We start from the raw sequence: 19,371 nt of genomic DNA, 5'->3' as shown, positions 1-19,371 counted from the left end.
GAGAAGAGTCGGGGAGGGGACCGGTGCTGTTGGCAAATGACCATGAATTTGAGGGCAAGTGAAGGTGACAGATAGGACCAAGAGAAAGTTGCAGGTATAGAAGGTAACATGTCCAGGGTGACAGATGGGGTGACAGGAGGGCAGCTGATGATGAAGGGTGCTAGTAGGGGGCCTCACCTGAGAGAAACTCCCCGGAGCGCCTGGATCTCCAGCTTCTTCTTCAGGACTTCACGCACCTGGCCCTTCTCAGGCCCCTTCTTCACCTTCTCCCGCCCGATCACATACACACACTTGGGTGTCAGGATCAAGTCCCTCTTGATGGGCTATGAGGATACAAGACCAGAGAGGCTGGTGCCAGGAGCCCGGGGCATGGGAAGCCTGGCCTCAGGGCATCAGCCCAGGTAGAGGGGTAGTGTCGGCAGGTCAGATGAAGGACAGGTCAGGGGAGGGTCCCTCTACATGAAGGTATATGAGTGGCTACTTTTTATAAGAAACAGGAAGTTAAATAAGGTTATGCTGGCTAGAAAGGAGTGTGGGGAATGAACAGGTACAGGATAGGTGAAGGTATGTTTGCTGGACATGAGTGTAAAGGCCTGATGAGAGTTTACCTGTACACAGATATATCCATGCTAGGTGAAGGTATGTTTAATTGAGAGGCCTGTCTAGACTGCGTGAGAGGATACTTAATGGATAGGTGTGTCTTGGATAAGTGAAGGTGGTCCTATGGTCAGAGCTGAACAAGGTAAACTTGCAATTCTGGACAGATGTGTCTGACCTGGTGAGGATATATCTGATGGACAAGTGTGTCTGGGCTATATATAAGGATATATCTGATACAGCCATATCTACATTAGTTGAGCCTATGTCCATGGGCAGATGTGTTTGGGCAAGGTGCAGGAGTACCTCTGGTGGGGCATGGGCAGGGTCCCGGATATGGCCGCCTGCTAGTACCTCACCTTGAAGCGTCGGTCATACTTGTTGACTGAGTCAGCAAAGTCCACGCGCTCTCTCTTGCCTAGGAACTGACGCAGCTCCGGCCGCTCCTCCAGCCCCAGGTAGTCCCCAACAAAGTTCCTATTGATGCTGTTGCGTCTCCGCTCCTTCTTGTTCAGCAGGATGTTGGAAGCTGTGGGGGCACAGGGTCAGGGGGGCAGAGGTCATGGTTTGGCTCCCCCAAGCCAATCCGTCCTCAGCCCCAGCTTCCCACCTGCAGCCTCTCACCTTCCTCCCGCATCTCCTCATACTTCCGGACTGCCACATGGCGCCGCCAGGCCTTCTGAATGGTGCGGGCAAAGCCATCGAACTTGCGCTCTCTCATCTCCTCTAGTAGGAAGAGCTGGAGAAGGAGGGCTGGTGGGTCCTGGAATCTACCCAGGGGGCACAGTTTCCAGTTTCCTCTGTGTTTCCACCCCACCCATGTGCTTTTGCTGACAGGCACCTGCATACATGCTTTTACGTTATGGACAAAAAATTTTGTCTTTTTCCAAATGACCAGACCCAGGAATCCCTCCCAATATGTAGCATAATTTCTGCATTAAATTACAACTGTAGATTTGCTTGCTGGGTTTAAATCCCAGCTCTGTCACTTACCACCTATGTGGTCTTGCCAGAAATGTTACAACATCATGACTTTTCACCCTTATTAAGCTATGGCCTACCATCCGTGGGAGGTCCATATCCATTTCAGAGATGTTAGAAATGTGAACCAATGTGCATCTTGGAAAACCAATAAAAGTACTGTAAATATGAAAATTGGACAGACAGGCCTGTTGAAGTGACTAGTGACCATGTGGTTGTACAGGATACAACCTGCACACCCATCCATGGCAGCCCCTGAAAGGAAGCCCTGATAGAAAAGCAGAGAAAATTTGAATTTTAAGAGTCTCCACCCAGACAGGATATAGAGAATAAATTATTAGAGCAAGTCACCTGGAATAATAACCAGCGACTATATCAGGGAAGGAACCTATGGGATAAAATATTACAAATCTACAGTAATAAAATTAAAAGATGCTTGCTCCTTGAAGGAAAGCTATGACAAATCTAGACAGCGTATTAAAAAGCAGAGACATCACTTTGCCAACAAAGGCCCGTATAGTCACAGCTATGGTTTTTCCCATAGTCATGTATGGATGTGGGAGTTGGACCATAAAGAAGGCTGAGCGTTGGAGAATTGATGCTTTCAAATTGTGGTGCTGGAGAAGACTCTTGAGGATCCCTTGGACAGTAAAGAGATCAAGCCAGTCAATCCTAAAGGAAATGAACCCTGAATATTCATTGGAAGGACTGATACTGAAGCTGAACCTCCAGTACTCTGGCCACCTGCTGCAAAATGTCATTGGAAAAGACCCTGATGCTGAGAAAGATTGAAGGCAAAAGGAGAAGGTGGCAGCAGAGGATGAGATGGTTAGATAGCATCACTGCCTTAATGCACGTGAATTTGAGCAAATTCTGGGAGATAGTGGAGGACAAGGGAGCCTGGCATGCTGTAGTCCGTGCGGTTGCAAACAGTAAGACACTGAACAACAATAACAGTAATTTAAAAAATGGAGTGTTGATCAAAGAATAGAACAACCTTGGACCACGACAGATAGTTGGAAAACACTGTAGTTCAAATGGAAATTTAGTGACAAAAAGGACAGTATGGTCAATCAGTGACGATGGGAAAATAATTGAAAATAAACTTGGGCTTTATTTAGAAAAAAATAATTAGCACTTCAGCCAGAGGGTTTTCTCAAATACACAAACATCACATCACTGCTGAAAGCCTGCCATTTTGATGACACTGATGGCTAATGTCTCCTAGAAACCCCAGACTTCCCTGGCAGGACTAAAAGAATTCTGCCGGTACTTGGTTCAAGCTCACTTTAAAAATACATAATATCTTGGAGGGCTTGTAGATCTGTGAGTATTGAACACTGGAGTATCTCCTGCCATGTCAGTAAACAAGGATTTCAGTCATCAGTGATTCTGGCTGTCCAAATGTAAATACCTGAGCCCTAAGGGCACTCAGGAAGGAGAATACCTGTGTGACCTGAGAGTCATCAGGCTGTAGCCATTCCCTACAGTGGGCACTGAGGGACTCTAGATATGAAAACACTGGATATTGGCCCCAGATAGCTGAGATGCGTATGAAAGGAGTGATTTCGGTGAGCCCAGACTCTGGCATCTTCCCATACATAGAAAAGTGCTAAATTCCTTCACTTGGGGTGTCTGGTTTTCTTTAATTCACAAAATACTTTTGACGTTCAGACTACCTGTTCTTTGTTGCAAACTTCTACGTAAACTGACCCCTCCCCCTAACTCCTTGGAGCAGTTTTCTCAGGGTCACTTGAGATTCTGTCTCCCGGGCTTAAGTCCTAAAAATTCCCACCGAGCAAGACATAACTCTCAACTTTTCGGTTGTGACTATTAAGTCAACAGTGTTCATAACTGATCATAAAAAGTAGGTTTTCTTTCTCACCAGAGGGAAAAAACAACCTGTTGCAGGTTGCAGGCGATTGAGGGGTATTTTGTCGTTGTTCAGTCGCTAAGTCTTGTCTGACGCTTTGTGACCCCATAGACTGCAGCACACCAGGCTCCTCTGTCTTCCACTATCTCCCAGAGAGTGCTCAAATTCATGCCTATCTAAGTATCTCATCCTCTGTTGTCCCCTCTTCCTCCTGCCCTCAATCTTTTCCAGCATCAGGGTCTTTTCCAACATCAGGGTCTTTTCCAATGAGTGGTATTTACATATTCTTTTATTTCTCAGACCAGTACTCTGTGGATCCAGGAGTTTGTGTGCAAATCTTGTGCAAGTAATGCCTGTATAGGGTGTCTGGAGGGCAGGTACATGCATTCTGTGGTTTGCTGAGGGAATGGCAGGTCTGAGTAAAGGGAGACCAGCCGTGCAGAACTAGGGGCAGACCAGTCAACCAGGACAAGTGTCTTCCAACCTTGTTATTTCTGCCCAGGAGAGAGGGTTTGGTTTCAGCTGGGGAAATAAAATCTTTCTTTCTCCACAGTATTAAAGGCATCTCTTTCCATGCTGCTAAGGGCAGGGGTGGGTGTGCTTAAGGTGGATGACACATACACCCCAGATCTGAGCTTGACTGCACTGAATATCGTTCTCCCCAAACTTAGGTGCACTTGGCGGGAACTTGTGAATGTGACTTTATGTGGAAAGAGGATCTTTGCAGAGGTAATCAAGATAACATGAGGTTAGACTTAGCAGCAGCAGCAGCAGCAGACTGGAATAGGGTGAATCCAAAATCCAATCTAACTGGTGTTCTTATAAGAAGGAGGGACTTCCCTGGTGGTCCAGTGGTTAAGAATCCATGGTTCCAATGCAAGGGGTGTGGGTTTGATCCCTGGCCAGGAAACTATGATCCCACATGCTCCATGGTGTGTCAAAAAAAAAGAGGGAAATTTGGACCCAGATACACGGAGAAGAAGGCCATGTGGTGCCAGAGGCAGAGACTATACACCAACAATATAGGTATGATATATCTGTATACCAAGGAATGGCAAGGATTGCTGACAACCACCAGAATTTAGGGAGAAACAAAGAAAGATTCTTCCCTGGCACCTTCAGAGGGCTCACAGCCCTTGATTTTGGATTTCTAGCTTCCAGAAATGGGCTTCCCAAGTGGCTCAAAGGTAAAGAATCTGCCTGCAATGCAGGAGACTCAGCTTTGATCCCTGGATTGGGAAGATCCCCTGGAGGAGGAAATGGCAACCCACTGCGGTATTCTTGCCTGGAGAATCCCATGGATAGAGGAGCCTGGTGGGCTACAGTCCATGGGGTAGCAAAGAGTTGGACATGACTGAGCATAAGCACAAGCCTCAGAAACGTTGAGAAAATAAATTTTTACTAGGTTAAGCCAGCCAGTTTGTGGTACTCTCTTACAGCATCCCCAGGAAGCTTGGGATAATGGGTCGCCAAATGTATTAAACATTTGATGCATTTTGAATTCATGATTACAAGAAACAAGACCCAACTCTAAATAAGTGCATCTGTAGTTGAGAAAAGCTCCAACTCCATTAATTAACTTAATTCTTTGATCAATTTTTGAGAAACCACAGTTTAACTGTTTCCATTTTACTAAAATTATTTTCATTAGGAATAGTTTTCTTTTTGTTTTTTTTTTTTCCTGTGCAAATTTTTAGTCTCTGTTTTTTTTCCTTATGAGACTTTCCCACCAGGGGCCTCCCCAGTGGTCCAGTGGTTAAGAGTCTACCTGCCAATGCAGGGGGTGTGGGTTTGATCCCTGGTTGGGGAACTAGGATCCGACATGCTGCAGCGTGGGGCCAAAAATTAAACAAAATAAAGTTTAAAAACTTTCCCACCAAGCTTTTACCTTTATGAGCTTCATTATTTCCAGCTAGTTCACCTTTCCCCCCTCAAAATGTGCAGAGCGCAATTTTGGTCAAAATTTGATTTTACCTCTATTGTCTTAGCCAGCGCTAGCATTCTTTTCATACTGCAGCCATAAAGTTAAAAGACACTTGCTCCTTGGAAGAAAAGCTATGACAAACCTAGACAGCATATTAAAAATCAGAGACATTACTTTGCTGCAAAGGTCCATATAGTCAAGGCTATGGTTCTTCCAGTAGTCATGTATGGATGTGAGAGTTGGACCATAAAGAAGGCTGAGCACCGAAGAATTGATGCTTTTGAATTGTGGTGTTGGAGAAGACTCTTGAGAGTCTCTTGGACTGCAAGGAGATCCAACCAGTCAATCCTAAAGGAAATCAGTCCTGGGTGTTCATTGGAAGGAATGATGTTGAAGCTGAAACTCCAGTACTGTGGCCACCTGATGGGAAGACCTGACTCATTGGAAAAGACCCTGATGCTGGGAAAGATTGGAGGCAGGAGGAGAAGGGGACAACAGAGGATGAGATAGTTGGATGGCATCACTGATTTCTATGGACATGAGTCTGAGCAAACTCTGGGAGTTGGTGATGGACAAGGAGGCCTGGTGTGCTGCAGTTCATGGGGTCACAAAGAATCAGACACAGCTGAACTGAACTGAGCATTCTTTTGTCTGTGTGTGTGTGTGTGTCAATTTTTATCTTTTCCTTTCAGAGTCACATATTCCAACTTGCCCGTAACCAGCAAGATGGATTCTCTTTCTCTCTCTCACCCTCCCGTTTTCCTCTTTTTTCCTACCCCTCCCTCTCTCTTCTCTTTCTTATGTGTTAACACTTAAATTCTTCCAGGTGCAGTTTTAGCCTCAGACAGTTTTGGTTTGTTCTGTTTACCGGAGTGGGTAGCCATTCCCTTCGACCCAGGGATCAAAGCCAGATCTCACTGCTTTGTAGGCAGATTCCTTACCATCTGAGCCACCAGAGCAGCCCAAGTTTCTATCACTAACAATATCTATCTTGAATGTGATTCTATAACTGTTTTTATTCTGTGGAGCAAAGTACATCCATAGTGAAAAGCTCTAGGAGGTAAAGGCCAACATATCTGGGGGATGAAGAATCTGGACCTTCCAAGAAAGAGACTGTTTTTGTAGCTATGGAATCTCTCTAAAGCCTCCACCCCACTGTGTTACGTTTTTGCTTTGCTGAGAGAACAGTTACTTGTAAGTTACAGTAACATTAAGGGAATCAGGCAGACAATCCCCTGGTTGTATTCATAAAGTCCTTGAGAGGCTATGGAGCAGGTGACGTGATTATGCACGTGATGGGCACACAGCTGGGCCTGGCCCACACCCCCAGCACACCTTGCCCCCGTGCTCCAGCTTCTCTGGAACCTAATTCCTTTGGAAGTCAGGTGAACCGGCCCAGTTCACTGAGATGGTCATCTCTCTGTGTACTTTCCAGTCCTCACACCAAAGCAGGTGGCCAGACAGGCCCTTAGGGGCTTCGTCACCTTGGTTTCTTTTTGTTATTCTTGTCACTGTTGCTTTTTTAAAAACTTGCCCCCTCCCAGCTTTATTGAGCTATAACTGACATACAGCACTGTGTAAGTTTAAAGTGTACACATATATGTTGATCTGATACACCTATTATGTTGCAAAATGATTACCACTATAGGTTAGCTAACCCTTCTGTCCTGTCACATAATTACCACATAATTACCATGTCTTTCTTGTGGCAAGACCACTGAAGATCTACTCCCTAAGCAAATTCCCAGTATTTAATGTGCTGTGCTTAGTCACTCAGGAGAAGGCAATGGCAACCCACTCCAGTACTCTTGCCTGGAAAATCCCACTGGTGGACGAGCCTGGTAGGCTGCAGTCCATGGGGTCGCTAAGAGTCGAACACGACTGAGCGACTTCACTTTCACTTTTTCACTTTCATGCATTGGAGAAGGAAATGGCAACCCACTCCAGTGTTCTTGCTTGGAGAATCCCAGGGACGGGGGAGCCTGGTGGGCTGCTGTCTCTGGGGTCGCACAGAGTCGGACACGACTGAAGCGACTTAGCAGCAGCAGCAGCTTAGTCACTCAGTCATGTACAACTCTTTGCGATGCCATGGACTATAGCCTGTCAGCCTCCTCTGTCCCTGAGGATTCTCCAGGCAAGAATACTGGAGTGGGTTGCTATGACCTCTTTCAGGGGATCTTCCCAACCCAGGGATCGAACCCAGGTCTCACACTGCAGGCAGATTCTTTACCGTCTGAGCCACCAGGGAAGCCCCCAGTATATAATACAGTACTGCCAGCCTTAATCACCACACTGCCCTGTACATTAGATCCCTAGAACTCGTTGCTTTTGTTCCTGAAAGTAGAGGCAGCATAAAGTTTCAGGTGCGTCCAGCCTTTTGATAAAAGGCTAGAAACTGATGACAGTGTGCTGGAAGGATTATTTCTATGTTGGAGGATGTGAAATGAGGTTTGTCTTATAACAAGAAAATTGCCACTTTGGGACTTCCCTGGCAGGCCAGTGGTTAAGACTCTGCACTTCCACTGCAGGGTGCCTGGGTTCGATCCCTGATCAGGGCACTAAGATTCTGCATGCTGTGTGGCATAGCCAAAGAACACATAAAAATAAACTAAGAAAATTGCCACTTTGACCTGAATCTCTGGTCCAGGTACTCATGAATGAAGGAATGAAATAAGAAAAGAGAGAGAAAACAGGACAAGAGGAAGGAAGGCAAAGGAAGGAATGAAGATGATAGAAGGAGATGGAGGAAAGAACAAAGAAAGGAAGGGACAAAAAGACATTCTGGTCCCTTCCAACGGGCTATCACCGCAGGTGGATGTGTGTTTCTCCAGCAGCTTCCTGGCCCCAAGGACCCTCTAGCTAATTTTTTTTTTTTTCCCCTGCCATGCCCATTGGTATGAAGGATCCTAGTTCCTCCCCTAGGGATCAAACCTGCACCCGCTGCATTGGAAGCTCAGCATCTTAACCACTGAACCACCAGGGAAGTCCCACTAACTTAGTTTTCCTGAGCACTGTGCCTCGGACTTCCCATTTTGTCTAATTCTTACGTTGATCCTGCAGGGTGACTAGGACTCTCTGCAATTTCCAAATGGAGAAACCGAGGCTTGAGGGTGGCGGGGAGGAAACGTGCCCAGGGCCACCCAGGCGCCTGAAGAACAGGACCATGCAAGTGATGCTGGTGTCTGTCTGTCTCTCCCACACACTTACGGACTCAGGATTCTTAACGAAGACCTTGGTGCTCCCCATCTGGTACTGGTCCGGCTCCATGTTGACTGCCCGCAGCAAGTGCTGGACCCCCTGACGCTCGTCCCCGCGCCAATACGGCCACGTCTCGGGGGTCAGAATGGCGTACCTGAGGCCGGGGCGGGGGAGGGTCTGAGCGGCTGGTGGGGCTGCGGGCAGGGTGGGCGGAGCGTCGGGTGGTGGTGGGGCGACTGGAGTTGGGGGGCGGGGGGCGGACGGGGGAACGGGGTGGGGCGGGCGGTGGGTGAGTGTGGCACAGATAGCTCACCTCTGCAGGAACTTGGCGAACTGGCGGCGGTAGGCAAAGCCCGCGCGGCGCACCCTGATGTTCTCCTTCAGGCCCAGGTACTCCACCTGGTGCTTGACCCTGGGGAGAGGGCAGCCTGAGTCCCCTGGTGGCGGCCTCACCGCTCCGGGGGTGTCTGGATTCATGCTGGGAGCAGTTTGGGGGGTGAGTTCTGAGGTCTAGGGAGGGGGTTCAGTGCTGGTCCAGGGGTCCACTTGGGAGTTAGTTCTGTGCACTGGGGGCCTGGCTTCTAGGGGGAGGGATCGGTGTTTGCTTCGTGGTCAGTTTTAGAATCAATTCTAGGGGTGGGTCCTGGGGTCTGGGGAATGAGGGGGACTGTATTATTAGTTCCACAGACAGTCTGGGATCCTCCCTGGAGACCTTGGTCAGTGCTAGGTGTAAATTTGTGCTGGTCCTAGGGGTTAGCCTGGGTGAGACCTGTGATGGATTCCATGACCCTGGGTGGGGGGGGGGAGGTTTGCGAGGGAGGGTCAGTCTTAGGGACAGGCAGTGTGGACTGGCTTAGATGGGGCGGGGGTGGGGTGGGGTCACCTGTTCTCCTCCCAGTCGCGGGGCCTCTTGGTCTCATTGGGCTTGATGCATCGGATGTAGTGGGGAGTGCATCTTTTCAGCGTGGACACCAGGTCATTGGCTTGTTTCTAAGGAGGGGAGAGAAGATGGGGGATGGGGGGCACAGATGCAACCCTCTGGCCCCTCTCTCTTCCCATTCTGAATACAGCCCCAAGAGACTGAGACATGCTGCACGGGAACGTGGAGGGTGGCACCTGATGGACTCAGGTATCCCTGGTCCCTGTGTGGCTCTGTTAGCACATACCACATGGGGTTGATATCATGTGTGTGTACCTGACCCTTGAACCCCTGCCGCACTCACTGCTTAGCCAGGCGCAGAGTAAGTGCTCAGCGAAGGTTTGTTGATGGAATAGCTGAGCACGTGGGAGCACACACTCCCTGGTTATTTCTGCCTGTCCTTTGGGGCACAGGTGTTTTAAAAGCAGAGAATCACACGTGTATGCCTGAGAGGTAGTCCTGCAGAGGAGACTAGAAAGGAAATCGTTCCAAGGGGGAAGACTGGAGGAGTGGTAGAGAGAGCCTGGCATGGATCACAGTTCTGCTGTGCGATCCAGGCCAGTGACTGCACCTCTCTGAGCCTTGGCCTCCCATCTGCCAGGTGGGACTAATCTCCTGTCTGTAAAGTGTCTCGTGTCTGCTGCCAGCACTGAGAAGTGCCCAATATACTGTTATTAAAGTATTATTATGATGGTACACCCATGTTCATAAAAGCACTCTTCACAATAGCCAAAAGGTAAAAACAGCCCAAGTGTCCATCGGTGGAGGAATGCATAAGAAAATATCCATTATATCTATGGTATATTATTCAGCCTTAAAAAGGGAGGAAATTCTGACACATGTGTGAACCTTGAAGATATTATGCTCAGGGAAATAAACCAGCCACATAAGTGTCCAATTCCACTTATAGGAAATCCCCAGAAGAGTTATACCCATAGAGACAGAAAGCAAGATGGCAGGTGCAAGGGGCTGGGGAAGAGGATGGGGAATTAGTGATTAATGGGGACAAAGTTTCAGTTTGGGAAGGTGAGAAAGTTCTGGAGATCGATGGTTGTTATGGTTGCATAAGAATGTGAATGTCCTTCATGCCGCTGAGATGTACACTTAAAAATGGTTAAGGCTCAGAAGGTAAAGAATCCTCCGGACAATGTAGGAGGTGCGGGTTCAATCCCTGGGTCAGGAAGATTGCCTGGAGAAGGGAATGGTGACCCACTCCAGTATTCTTGCCTGGAGAAGAATCCCATGGACAGGGGAGCCTGGCTGGTGACAGTCCATGGGATCCCAAAGAATTGAACACAACTGAGTGACTAACACTTTGACTTTTTGTATATTTTACCATAACGAAGAAGAAAGTGACAAATGACCAAAAGACCAAAAAAAAAAAAAAAAAAATCATTAGGATGATGGCTCATGTATGGATTTAGGGGGTTAGGAGGACATTAAGGAAGCTGGTCCAAGCTCCCCAACCCCAGCACTGGAAGAAGCCCTTGTTGAATAGGAGATGCCAGAGGGAGGGGCAGAGGCTCTGCGATGGGGAGAGATGGACACAGGAATGGTAGAACTGGGCCTGTCCCTCCCCATGTCCACCTTGATCTTGGAACCGGCAGTGCTGGGGCGGCCCTTCTTTTCCACGTCCAGCTTCTCGGGAAAGAGCATCCGGAGGAAGGCCCTGGGTGGGGGAAGAGAAGGAGTTTGGAGGTGTAGGTGAACCTTGGGTGCCTTCCTGGAGGTGGGGCTGTTGAGGTGTCTGGGACCCAGAGATCATGCTGTACATGTGCGGTTCTCCCTGAAGGTTGGTGGGTGTGATGATGAGAACCAGAGGGTGGGTTTCATCCTTTTGGTTCCTTGATTTATTTGTACTGTTACTTTTCCCTCCGTGACTGTGCATGACTTGGGTAGCAAGTAAAAGAAGACAGTTTGACTAAGTGATGTGGCATCTCTGGCATCATAGGTAGGTCCCCTTGGAGGAAATGTCTTACAGGCAGGGGCTTGCACATGCGTGCGGGGAAATAAAGACAAGGACCTTGATGCTCCAGCCCCGTGGGTGATACCCACAGATGGGCACAACCTCAGTGTCCATCAACAGGGGATTGGTTAAATTCACTTTGGTGAACCTGAGCAGGACCCTTGAGGGGAACTTCCCAAAGACAGACAATTCCTCCTCCTTCCCATGTCCCCCGCCTATTTTCTGTTTGAAAGTTTTAGCCTCCTAGGCCTTCTCTGAAATCCAAAGGGCAAATTTAATCAGAAAAGTGAGAAAATAAAGAAACAAAGGAAAGCAGTCAAGCAGGAAAAAATAATGATAGTTTAGCTGTAAAAGAAAGTTGAAGACTTTCAATTCTTCCTCAGTGGGTGTAGAGGGCTTCCTTGGTGGCTCATGGGTAAGGAATCCTCCTGCCAGTGTAGGAGATGAGGGTTCAAGGGTTCAATCTCTGGATTGGGAAATTCCCTGGAGAGAGAAAAAAAATGACAACCCACTCCAATATTCTTGCCTGGGAAATCCCATGGACAGAGGAGGCTGAGGGGTTACAGTTCCACGGGGTCGCAAAGAGTTGGACGCGACTTGGCAACCAACAACAAAGGGCTATAGATAATATCCTGAGCCATATCCTTAAGCTGTTTTGCAGATACTAAAACCCCTGCCAGGTAGAAGAAGTTAAATACATTCTGACCAGCAGCATGTAAACCCCAGACCAGCTGGAACCAGGTTGATTAAGATTTCTGAAACATCACCCTGTTACCTCACCATCAACTGATCAGAAAATTGTGAAAGGATCACACCCTGTGACCCTTTCTCTCACACTGTAAAGATCCTTCCCTGAAAGCCCTTGGGGAGTTTGGGGTCTTTTGAGTAGACCTACCTGTTCTTGCTCGGACCTGCAATTAATGCTGTACTTTCCTTCACCGCCTCCTAGTTTTGGGAGGTTGACTTTGCAGTGAGTCAGGTGGACAGGCCTGAGTTTGGTTTGGCAACATTGTTATGTTCATTGTTACATTCCTCTTTGATGAGATCCTCCCTGAGGGCTATAATCCAGAATGAGTGGACCCCTTGAGTGAGATGCAGACTAGTGTTTGCACGCATGCGTGCTCAGTCATGTCCAACTCTTTGCGACCCTATGGACCAGGCTCCTCTGTCCATGGGATTCTCCAGGCAAGAATACTGGAGTGGGTTGCCATTTCCTCCTTCAGGGGATCTTCTCCCCACCACGCAGGGGTGGAACCCCTGCGTCTCCTGCATTGCAGGCAGGTTCCTTTACTGCTGGAGCCACCAGGGAAGCCCACACAAGTGATAGGAATGGGGATTTGACTGCAGTTTTGCATGAGGGATCTTTGTGGGTAAGGCACATGTGTCAAATTGGATTGTGGTGATGGCTGTACAATTCTGTACATTTATTAAAAATCATTTCTAAAAATGGATGCATTTAATGGAATGCAATTTATATCTGAATCAGGCCATTTAAAAATAAGTGTCTGTGTAGACTCAGTTTTACTGGATGTGGAGTAATATTGGACAGTGTTGCTCTAAATCAGTGGTTCCCAAACTCAAATGTACACATGGCTCCTGGGATCTTGTTAAAATGCAGACTCTGAGTCATTCAGTTTACGGTGGAGCCTGAGATTCTCTTTCTTTCAGAAGATGCTCATGTTACCATTCTAGAAACCACAATATCAGCACTTTATGAACCACTGTCTTAGAACATTCACCCTGTGCTATATTCCATTTGCTTTCAAATTGTGGTGCTGGAGAAGTCTCCTGAGAGTTCCTTGGACTGCAAGGAGATAAACCAGTCAATCCTAAAGAAAATCAACCCTAAGCATTCACTAGAAGGACTGATGCTGAAGCTGAAGCTCTAATATTTCGACCACTTGATGCAAAGAGCTGACTCATTGGAAGATACCCTGATGCTGGGAAAGATTGAGGGCAGGAGAAGGGGGTGGCAGAGGATGAGATGGGTGGATAGCACCGACTCAATAGACATGGATTTGAACAAACTCCGAGAGACAGTGAATGACAGGGGAGCCTGGCATGCTGCAGTTCATGGGGTCATGAAGAATCAGAAGTGACTGAGCCACTGAACAACAAAATTGACTAGAAACAGCTGTCCCCACAAACACTATGGAGTGATGGGAGCTCTGGGGAAGGTGAGGTGGTCCCTGGGCCTCCCCCATCCCCACAGGGAGTTGCCCAGAGACTTCCACGCCTGAGACCACTCACTGCTCACTGGTCTGCATCAACTCTATGAGGTCAGAGAAGAGGACATCACGGTTCCTCTCGCAGAAGCCGTTGACATCATAGGAGACCTGGAAGAAGGTGGCACGGGGAGGAGTGAGAATCTGAAGTGAGGGATGGGGGGTCCCATGGGGGCCCGCTCTGGGGTGAGAAGACTGGGCAGTATCTATGGTTCACATTAGGCAGTCGGGAGCAGCATGGACCTGGTTGGGGGACAGCCTGGAGGTCTCATGTTCAAGGTGAGATTGGAGGGTTAGGACTGCAGTCTGGGTCAGAGGGGAGAGAAGATGGAGGGTTACAGTCCAGATTGGGGGAGGCAGCTGCAGGCTGGATCAGAGGAAGGAGGAGGTGACAGTTATAGCCCAGCTTGGGGAGTGAGGGTAGGGGGGAGCAGTCCCTGGGTGTCTGCTAATTAATTTGGAATCAAAAGGTCACATTGAGCCTCTGTGTTCTGGTTGATTGGGAGCCTGGGGGATTGTGTCAGGAGGGTTATAGCACTGACTGGAGTTTGGTGGGTGGGTGGGTGGGGGGGTTTCAGCCTGGCATGTAGACTGGGTCTGTATCCAAGGTGCAGCCTCCCTATAGTTCTGGTCGGGCTACTCTCAGGATGAGGAGCACGGAGCCCCAGCCCATTTTAGGAATGGTGGGCTGCAGCACAGTCAGGGAACCACTGGGACTGTTTACTGCCCATGATAAGATCAAAGAGAAAGTGCGCAGTCTTGTAAACTGGGGAGGGGGACCTTGGCCAGGGTGGGAGGACAGTGGGTTTCTGAAACTTTGGGTAGGGGTCTGTCTGTAGGGGGTCTGTCTGAGGTGGTAGGTTGCAGCACGATCCAGGGGTCTCCAAGTTGGGATCAGAAGAAGGGTGGCCATGTTCTGGGTCAGGGGGACACTGGGGCTTATAGCTCAGATTAGGGCTTAGGGGGCTCTGCTGCCTAATTTGGGGTTGATGGGAGGGAGTTTGTATCCTGTAGGGTGTGTGTGTGTGGGGGGATACTCAGTCATTTTGGACTGTAGCCCACTAGGCTCCTCTGTCCGTGGGAATCTCCAGGCAATACTAGAGTGGGTTGCCATCCCCTTCTCCAGGGTATCTTCCTGACCCGGGGATAAAACCCACATCTCTCGCAATGGCAGGCAGATTCTTTACCAGTGAGCCACCCAAGAAGTCTGTAAGGGGCAAGTGTCGCCGTTCTGTTAGTTGGGAGCGCTGTGGCCTTGATAGGGGAGTGGACAGTGGGTTTACCAGCCCTGCTGAAAGGCCATGATAGTGGGGGGGCTAGGCCAATTCCTGGGGGTCAGTGGGAGGGGGGCATCGTATTTCTGGTCAGTAGGGGGAAGGATCGAGAAGGGGATTAGTGTTCTTTAGCCCTGGCTGGTGTCTGGGTAAACTCCTGTTGGAAGATTGGGAGGCTGCAGCGGGAAAAAGCCTCTGGAGGTGTGTGTGGGGGTGTCTGAGGGGCGGGGCCTGATGGGCGGGGTCCGAGGGATAGGGTCTGAGTAGTGGGGGCGGGGCCCGAGGGAGTGGGATCTGATGGGCGGGGTTGGGTCTTAGTGGGCGGAGACCGAGGGGAGGAGTCAGGTTAGGTCTGAGGGGGCGTGTCCGAGGGGCGAGGTCTGATGGGTGGGGTCGGGTCTGAGGGGCGGAGTCTGAGGATCCGAGGGGCGGGGTCCGAGGGACGGGGACAGGGCGCACCTTGCCAGCGTAGTGGTGGATGACGAAGCCCGCGCTCCAGCTGTTGAAGTGCTCGTGGTTGCCCACGGCTGCCTGCAGCTTCTGCAGCAGCGTCTGATCGGCGCCGCCGCCCGTGGCGTGCATGGTGGCGCATACGTCGTCCAGGACGCTCATGATGCCTGGGGGGTTCTGTGGGGTGAGGAGGTGGGGAAGGGCTCAGCCCGGCCTGGCCCCAACCCCTTGCCGCTCCTGGGAGGGAGCGGAAGTGATGGGAAGCTCCGATGTGTGGGGATGCTGTGGAAGCTCTCTGGTACAGGGTGGGGTGAGGAACCCCATAAGGGATCCGTGCCTCTATCCTTTCCCCAGATGGAGATGAAGGGGGACCTGTCAACTTTGACCCCTCTCTCCCCCGCAGCCTGCCTTGGGGGCCATGTTTGTGGAGTGAATAAGTGACAGGTGAGCAGAGTGAATGGACGTGGTGGCTGATGCGTATGTCCGTGGGCCTCCATCTGCCTAAGGGGGAGCGTGGGTTAGAAGGGTCTATAGCGGCCCACCTCCAGGGCTCTCCCAGCTCTTCCAAGCCCAGCTCAGGGGCACAGTGATTTCCCAAGCCTAGTTCTGACTGGGGCCCAGCGAGAACCCCCAAATCTGGCTTAGCCCTTACCAGCTTGTTTTCGATGAGGTCACAGACGATTTTGTTGTTGAAGTACTGGATGGGGGTCCAGCGGATACCCTCCTGTACGTACTCCTCCTGGGGGTGGCAAAGGGGGCAGGGATGGGACCGGGCATCTGGGCAAAGATGTGAGTGTTTCTAGAATGTTAGTTTCACAAGCATGGGTGGAGGAAGTGTGACAGATGTTCCCCCCATAACTTGTCCCTCCAGTCTCATCACTTAGGACTGTCTCTGATAACAAATCTCATTTCTCTGGAGGTCAGACCTTCCCTCTGGGGTCCCAGAATTCAGCCCCAGTTACCCGAAGTGTGATCTTTTCGTGAATACATCCCATTTGGCTCTTAAAAAAAAAAAAATCCCTTTCAGAGCCTGAAAGGCCAGTGGTTAAGACTCTGCTCTTCCACTGCAGGGGGTATGGGTTCAATCCCCGGTGGGAGTCTAAGATCTCACATGCAGTGTGGTGTAGCCAAAAATAAATAATTAATTAAACAAAAATCCCTTTCTCACTTCTTCAATCATCTCCTGGTATTTGCCCTGAATCCTAGTCGCAGGCTCTGCCTCTGCAGGATGGGTAGAATGAAAATGGCAGGATTTTGTCCATCCCATTCATGGGGGTCTTCTCAGCACTGCAAACTGTGCCTGCTACATAGCAGGTGCTGCTCAGTCATGTCCGACTCTTTGCAACCCCATGGACTGTAGCCCGCCAGGCTCCTCTGTCCATGGGATTCTCCAGGCAAGAATACTGGAGTGGGTAGTCATGCTCTCCTCCAGGGGATCTTCCTGACTCAGGGATCAAAGCCATGTCTCCTGTATTGGCAGGCAGATTCTTTACTGTCTGAGCCACCAGGAAGCCCATTGAAGGTTTGAACAAAGAGGCAATGCTCCAGCCCTCATCAGAGCTTTAGAGGTAGAAAACCTCCTATGAAGAAGGAGCTTGGACATGTCAGCAGAGAGAAGTGTCCATGTGGGGCTGAGGTGTCCCTGGTTGCTTGGCAACCTTCATGGTCCCACATCTCCTCCCCAGTGACCCCTGGCCCTGGCCAGTTGTCTTCCCCTGCCCACCTGTTCAGCCTTCAGAGTGAGTTCAATAAAGATCTGCTGCAGTTTCTCATTGACAAAGTTGATGCAGAACTGCTCAAAGCCGTTTTTCTGCCAAGGGAGGAAAAGTGTGCCTCTCTCAGTGGGGTGATGCTGGAGCCCCCCCTCCCTCAGGGTGGGTGTGGGTTGGCCACAGGGTCATACCTGGAATATCTCAAAGCCGTAGATGTCAAGCACGCCGATACTGTACTCCTCTTGGGGCTTCTGCATGGCACGGTTGATGGCCTGTGATGCACAGGGACACTAGGTGAGTGGCTACACAGGCCTGCCACTCTCTTGAAATGCTCTTGTCCCCTCCCACCAGTGTCTCTCCTGCCTTCCCCATCGCTGTACCTACCCTCACCCCTGTCCATCATTCCTACAATAAACCAGGTGTTAGGACATTAGGGTTCCTGCCTTGGGAGCTGGCTCTGCCCCTTAACCACTTTGCACCTCTATTTGCTCATCTTTAAAATGGGTTCACAGTAGCATCTCTCTTAGAGGGCTTTTTCTTAAGAATTAAATAAATCAATGCATGGAGAACGGAACCATAGCTGGTATGAATTAATTGCTATGGAGTGTTGACTACTACAGTCACAATCCTTTTTTCTTTTTTTGACAGGAAAGTGGGATTTATTGGTGGGCATGAGTGCCTATCAGTGCAAGAGACAGGTTTTATCCCTGTGTTGGGAAGACCTCCTGGAGGAGGAACTGGCAACTCACTCCAGTATTCTTGCCTGGAGAATCCCATGGACAGAGGAGCCTGGTGGGCTACAGGCCATAGGGTCGCAGAGTCAGGCATGACTGAGGTGACTTAGCACGCCCAAATCAGGAGGGGACAGTGCCCAGGCTCTTGTGAGCACAGGGCCCACCATTTGTCCAGGGGGCAGTGATTAGAGCTGTATTTGACCCCACAGCCATCTGGAATGAGCCGCTTTTCTGCCACCATGTTTCCAAATTCATCTGCATTAAACTTAGTAAATCCTCACTTCTAGGAGATATGGATCTTCTGGCAGCCAGGGAACTTGAACTTGGCCCTGTGGAGGGCCTCAAACATATGCTCCTTATTCTGCAGCTTGGTGCGGATGGACATCATGACTTGGCCAGGGTGGACCCTGGCCACTGGGCCCTGGGGCTTTTCAAAGGCACCTTGCACACCTGTCTAGAGCCTAGACTGGGGAGAGGGGGCAGCATGTCCATCATGAATGTCCCCTGGAAAGGACTGTCTCCAAGATCCCTTAGGCAACAGGCCACCTACACTACCAAGGAGGCTGCTGTTTGCAATCATTGCACGTTTAGTCACCATTCTTGACCTTGACAAATCCTGTTCTCATCCACCATCACCTGGTCCATCACTTTGTCCTTCTGACAGCCGCTCTCGTGGCTCTCTCTAAGGCACCCACCCCTCTCCATTCCAGCAGCCCCCTTCTTGATCCAGGCCTGGACATTTCCGATAGCCCCCTCCTGCTTGGGCTCCATGGAACAGCCAAAGTGAAAGTGAAAGTATTAGTCACTCAGTTGTGTCCTACTCTTTTGTGACCCCATAGACTGTAGCCCATCAGGCTCCTCTGTCCATGGGATTCTCTAGGCAAGAATACTGGAGTGTCTTGCCATTCCCTTCTCCAGGGGATCTTTCCTACCCAGGGATCAAACCCAAATCTCACTCCTTTGCAGGCAGATTCTTTACTGTCTGAGCCACCAGGGAAGCCCACAGATTAGTTTTTAAGGAAGACCTTAAATGTCCCATCAAATCACCTCCTGCCCTATGTGGTACCTCCCAAAGCTGAGCATTAGCGAGGTCATGACACTCAAGACGCTCCCCCTCCCCCTCTTGGCTGGTACAAGCCCTGGGCCTGGTGCTGCCCCAGAGCCCGTCTTTCCCTACCCCTGTCCTCAGAGCCCTACTTGCCTCCACGAGGAAGTCAAAGAGACGGGAGTAGAGTCCCTTGGCCAGAGCATCCCGCGTGTAGGCTGCCTGCTCCACGTTCAGGGTCACGTCAATGGACTCACTGCGTCCGCCCCAGCGGCTGTCCATCTTGCGGCTGGTCAGTTTCTCCTGCAGCCGCCCACTGTCAATGCCCAGGAGGTAGGCGGGGAAGGCCAGGACTGCCAGGTGGTGGGGTGGGGAGAAAGGGAGCAGCCGGTCGGGTTCTTGGGCCTCACACGGGGGCTCCCATCTCTCCCCATTTTTGCCCCGTGACATCGATCTTGTCCGCTTAGGTCCTC

At 50.1% G+C, this 19,371-nt stretch overlaps 1 protein-coding gene and 1 pseudogene across 1 annotated transcript in view; both read right to left on the bottom strand.

The window, feature by feature from the left end:
* Window positions 1-19,371, bottom strand: part of MYO1F (myosin IF) — a 37,722-nt gene that overhangs the window by 3,397 nt on the left and 14,954 nt on the right. The window contains exons 10-22 of the mRNA XM_027547498.1: window positions 19,055-19,251; window positions 17,311-17,391; window positions 17,131-17,217; window positions 16,060-16,146; window positions 15,417-15,584; window positions 13,709-13,794; window positions 11,080-11,161; window positions 9,457-9,563; window positions 8,887-8,985; window positions 8,583-8,727; window positions 1,222-1,336; window positions 957-1,126; window positions 178-323 (exon numbers count right to left, since the gene is read on the bottom strand). Of these exons, the coding sequence (XP_027403299.1) occupies window positions 178-323; window positions 957-1,126; window positions 1,222-1,336; window positions 8,583-8,727; window positions 8,887-8,985; window positions 9,457-9,563; window positions 11,080-11,161; window positions 13,709-13,794; window positions 15,417-15,584; window positions 16,060-16,146; window positions 17,131-17,217; window positions 17,311-17,391; window positions 19,055-19,251 (1,570 nt within the window). The remainder of the gene's footprint in view (window positions 1-177; window positions 324-956; window positions 1,127-1,221; window positions 1,337-8,582; window positions 8,728-8,886; window positions 8,986-9,456; window positions 9,564-11,079; window positions 11,162-13,708; window positions 13,795-15,416; window positions 15,585-16,059; window positions 16,147-17,130; window positions 17,218-17,310; window positions 17,392-19,054; window positions 19,252-19,371) is intronic.
* Window positions 18,366-18,451, bottom strand: LOC113896726 (annotated as a pseudogene).

This window comes from Bos indicus x Bos taurus, chromosome 7 (genome assembly GCF_003369695.1).
Source record: "Bos indicus x Bos taurus breed Angus x Brahman F1 hybrid chromosome 7, Bos_hybrid_MaternalHap_v2.0, whole genome shotgun sequence".
In the NCBI taxonomy this organism is placed as follows: domain Eukaryota; kingdom Metazoa; phylum Chordata; class Mammalia; order Artiodactyla; family Bovidae; genus Bos; species Bos indicus x Bos taurus.
Note: the sequence above shows the minus strand (reverse complement) of the source record. Positions and strands in the feature narration are given on the sequence as shown.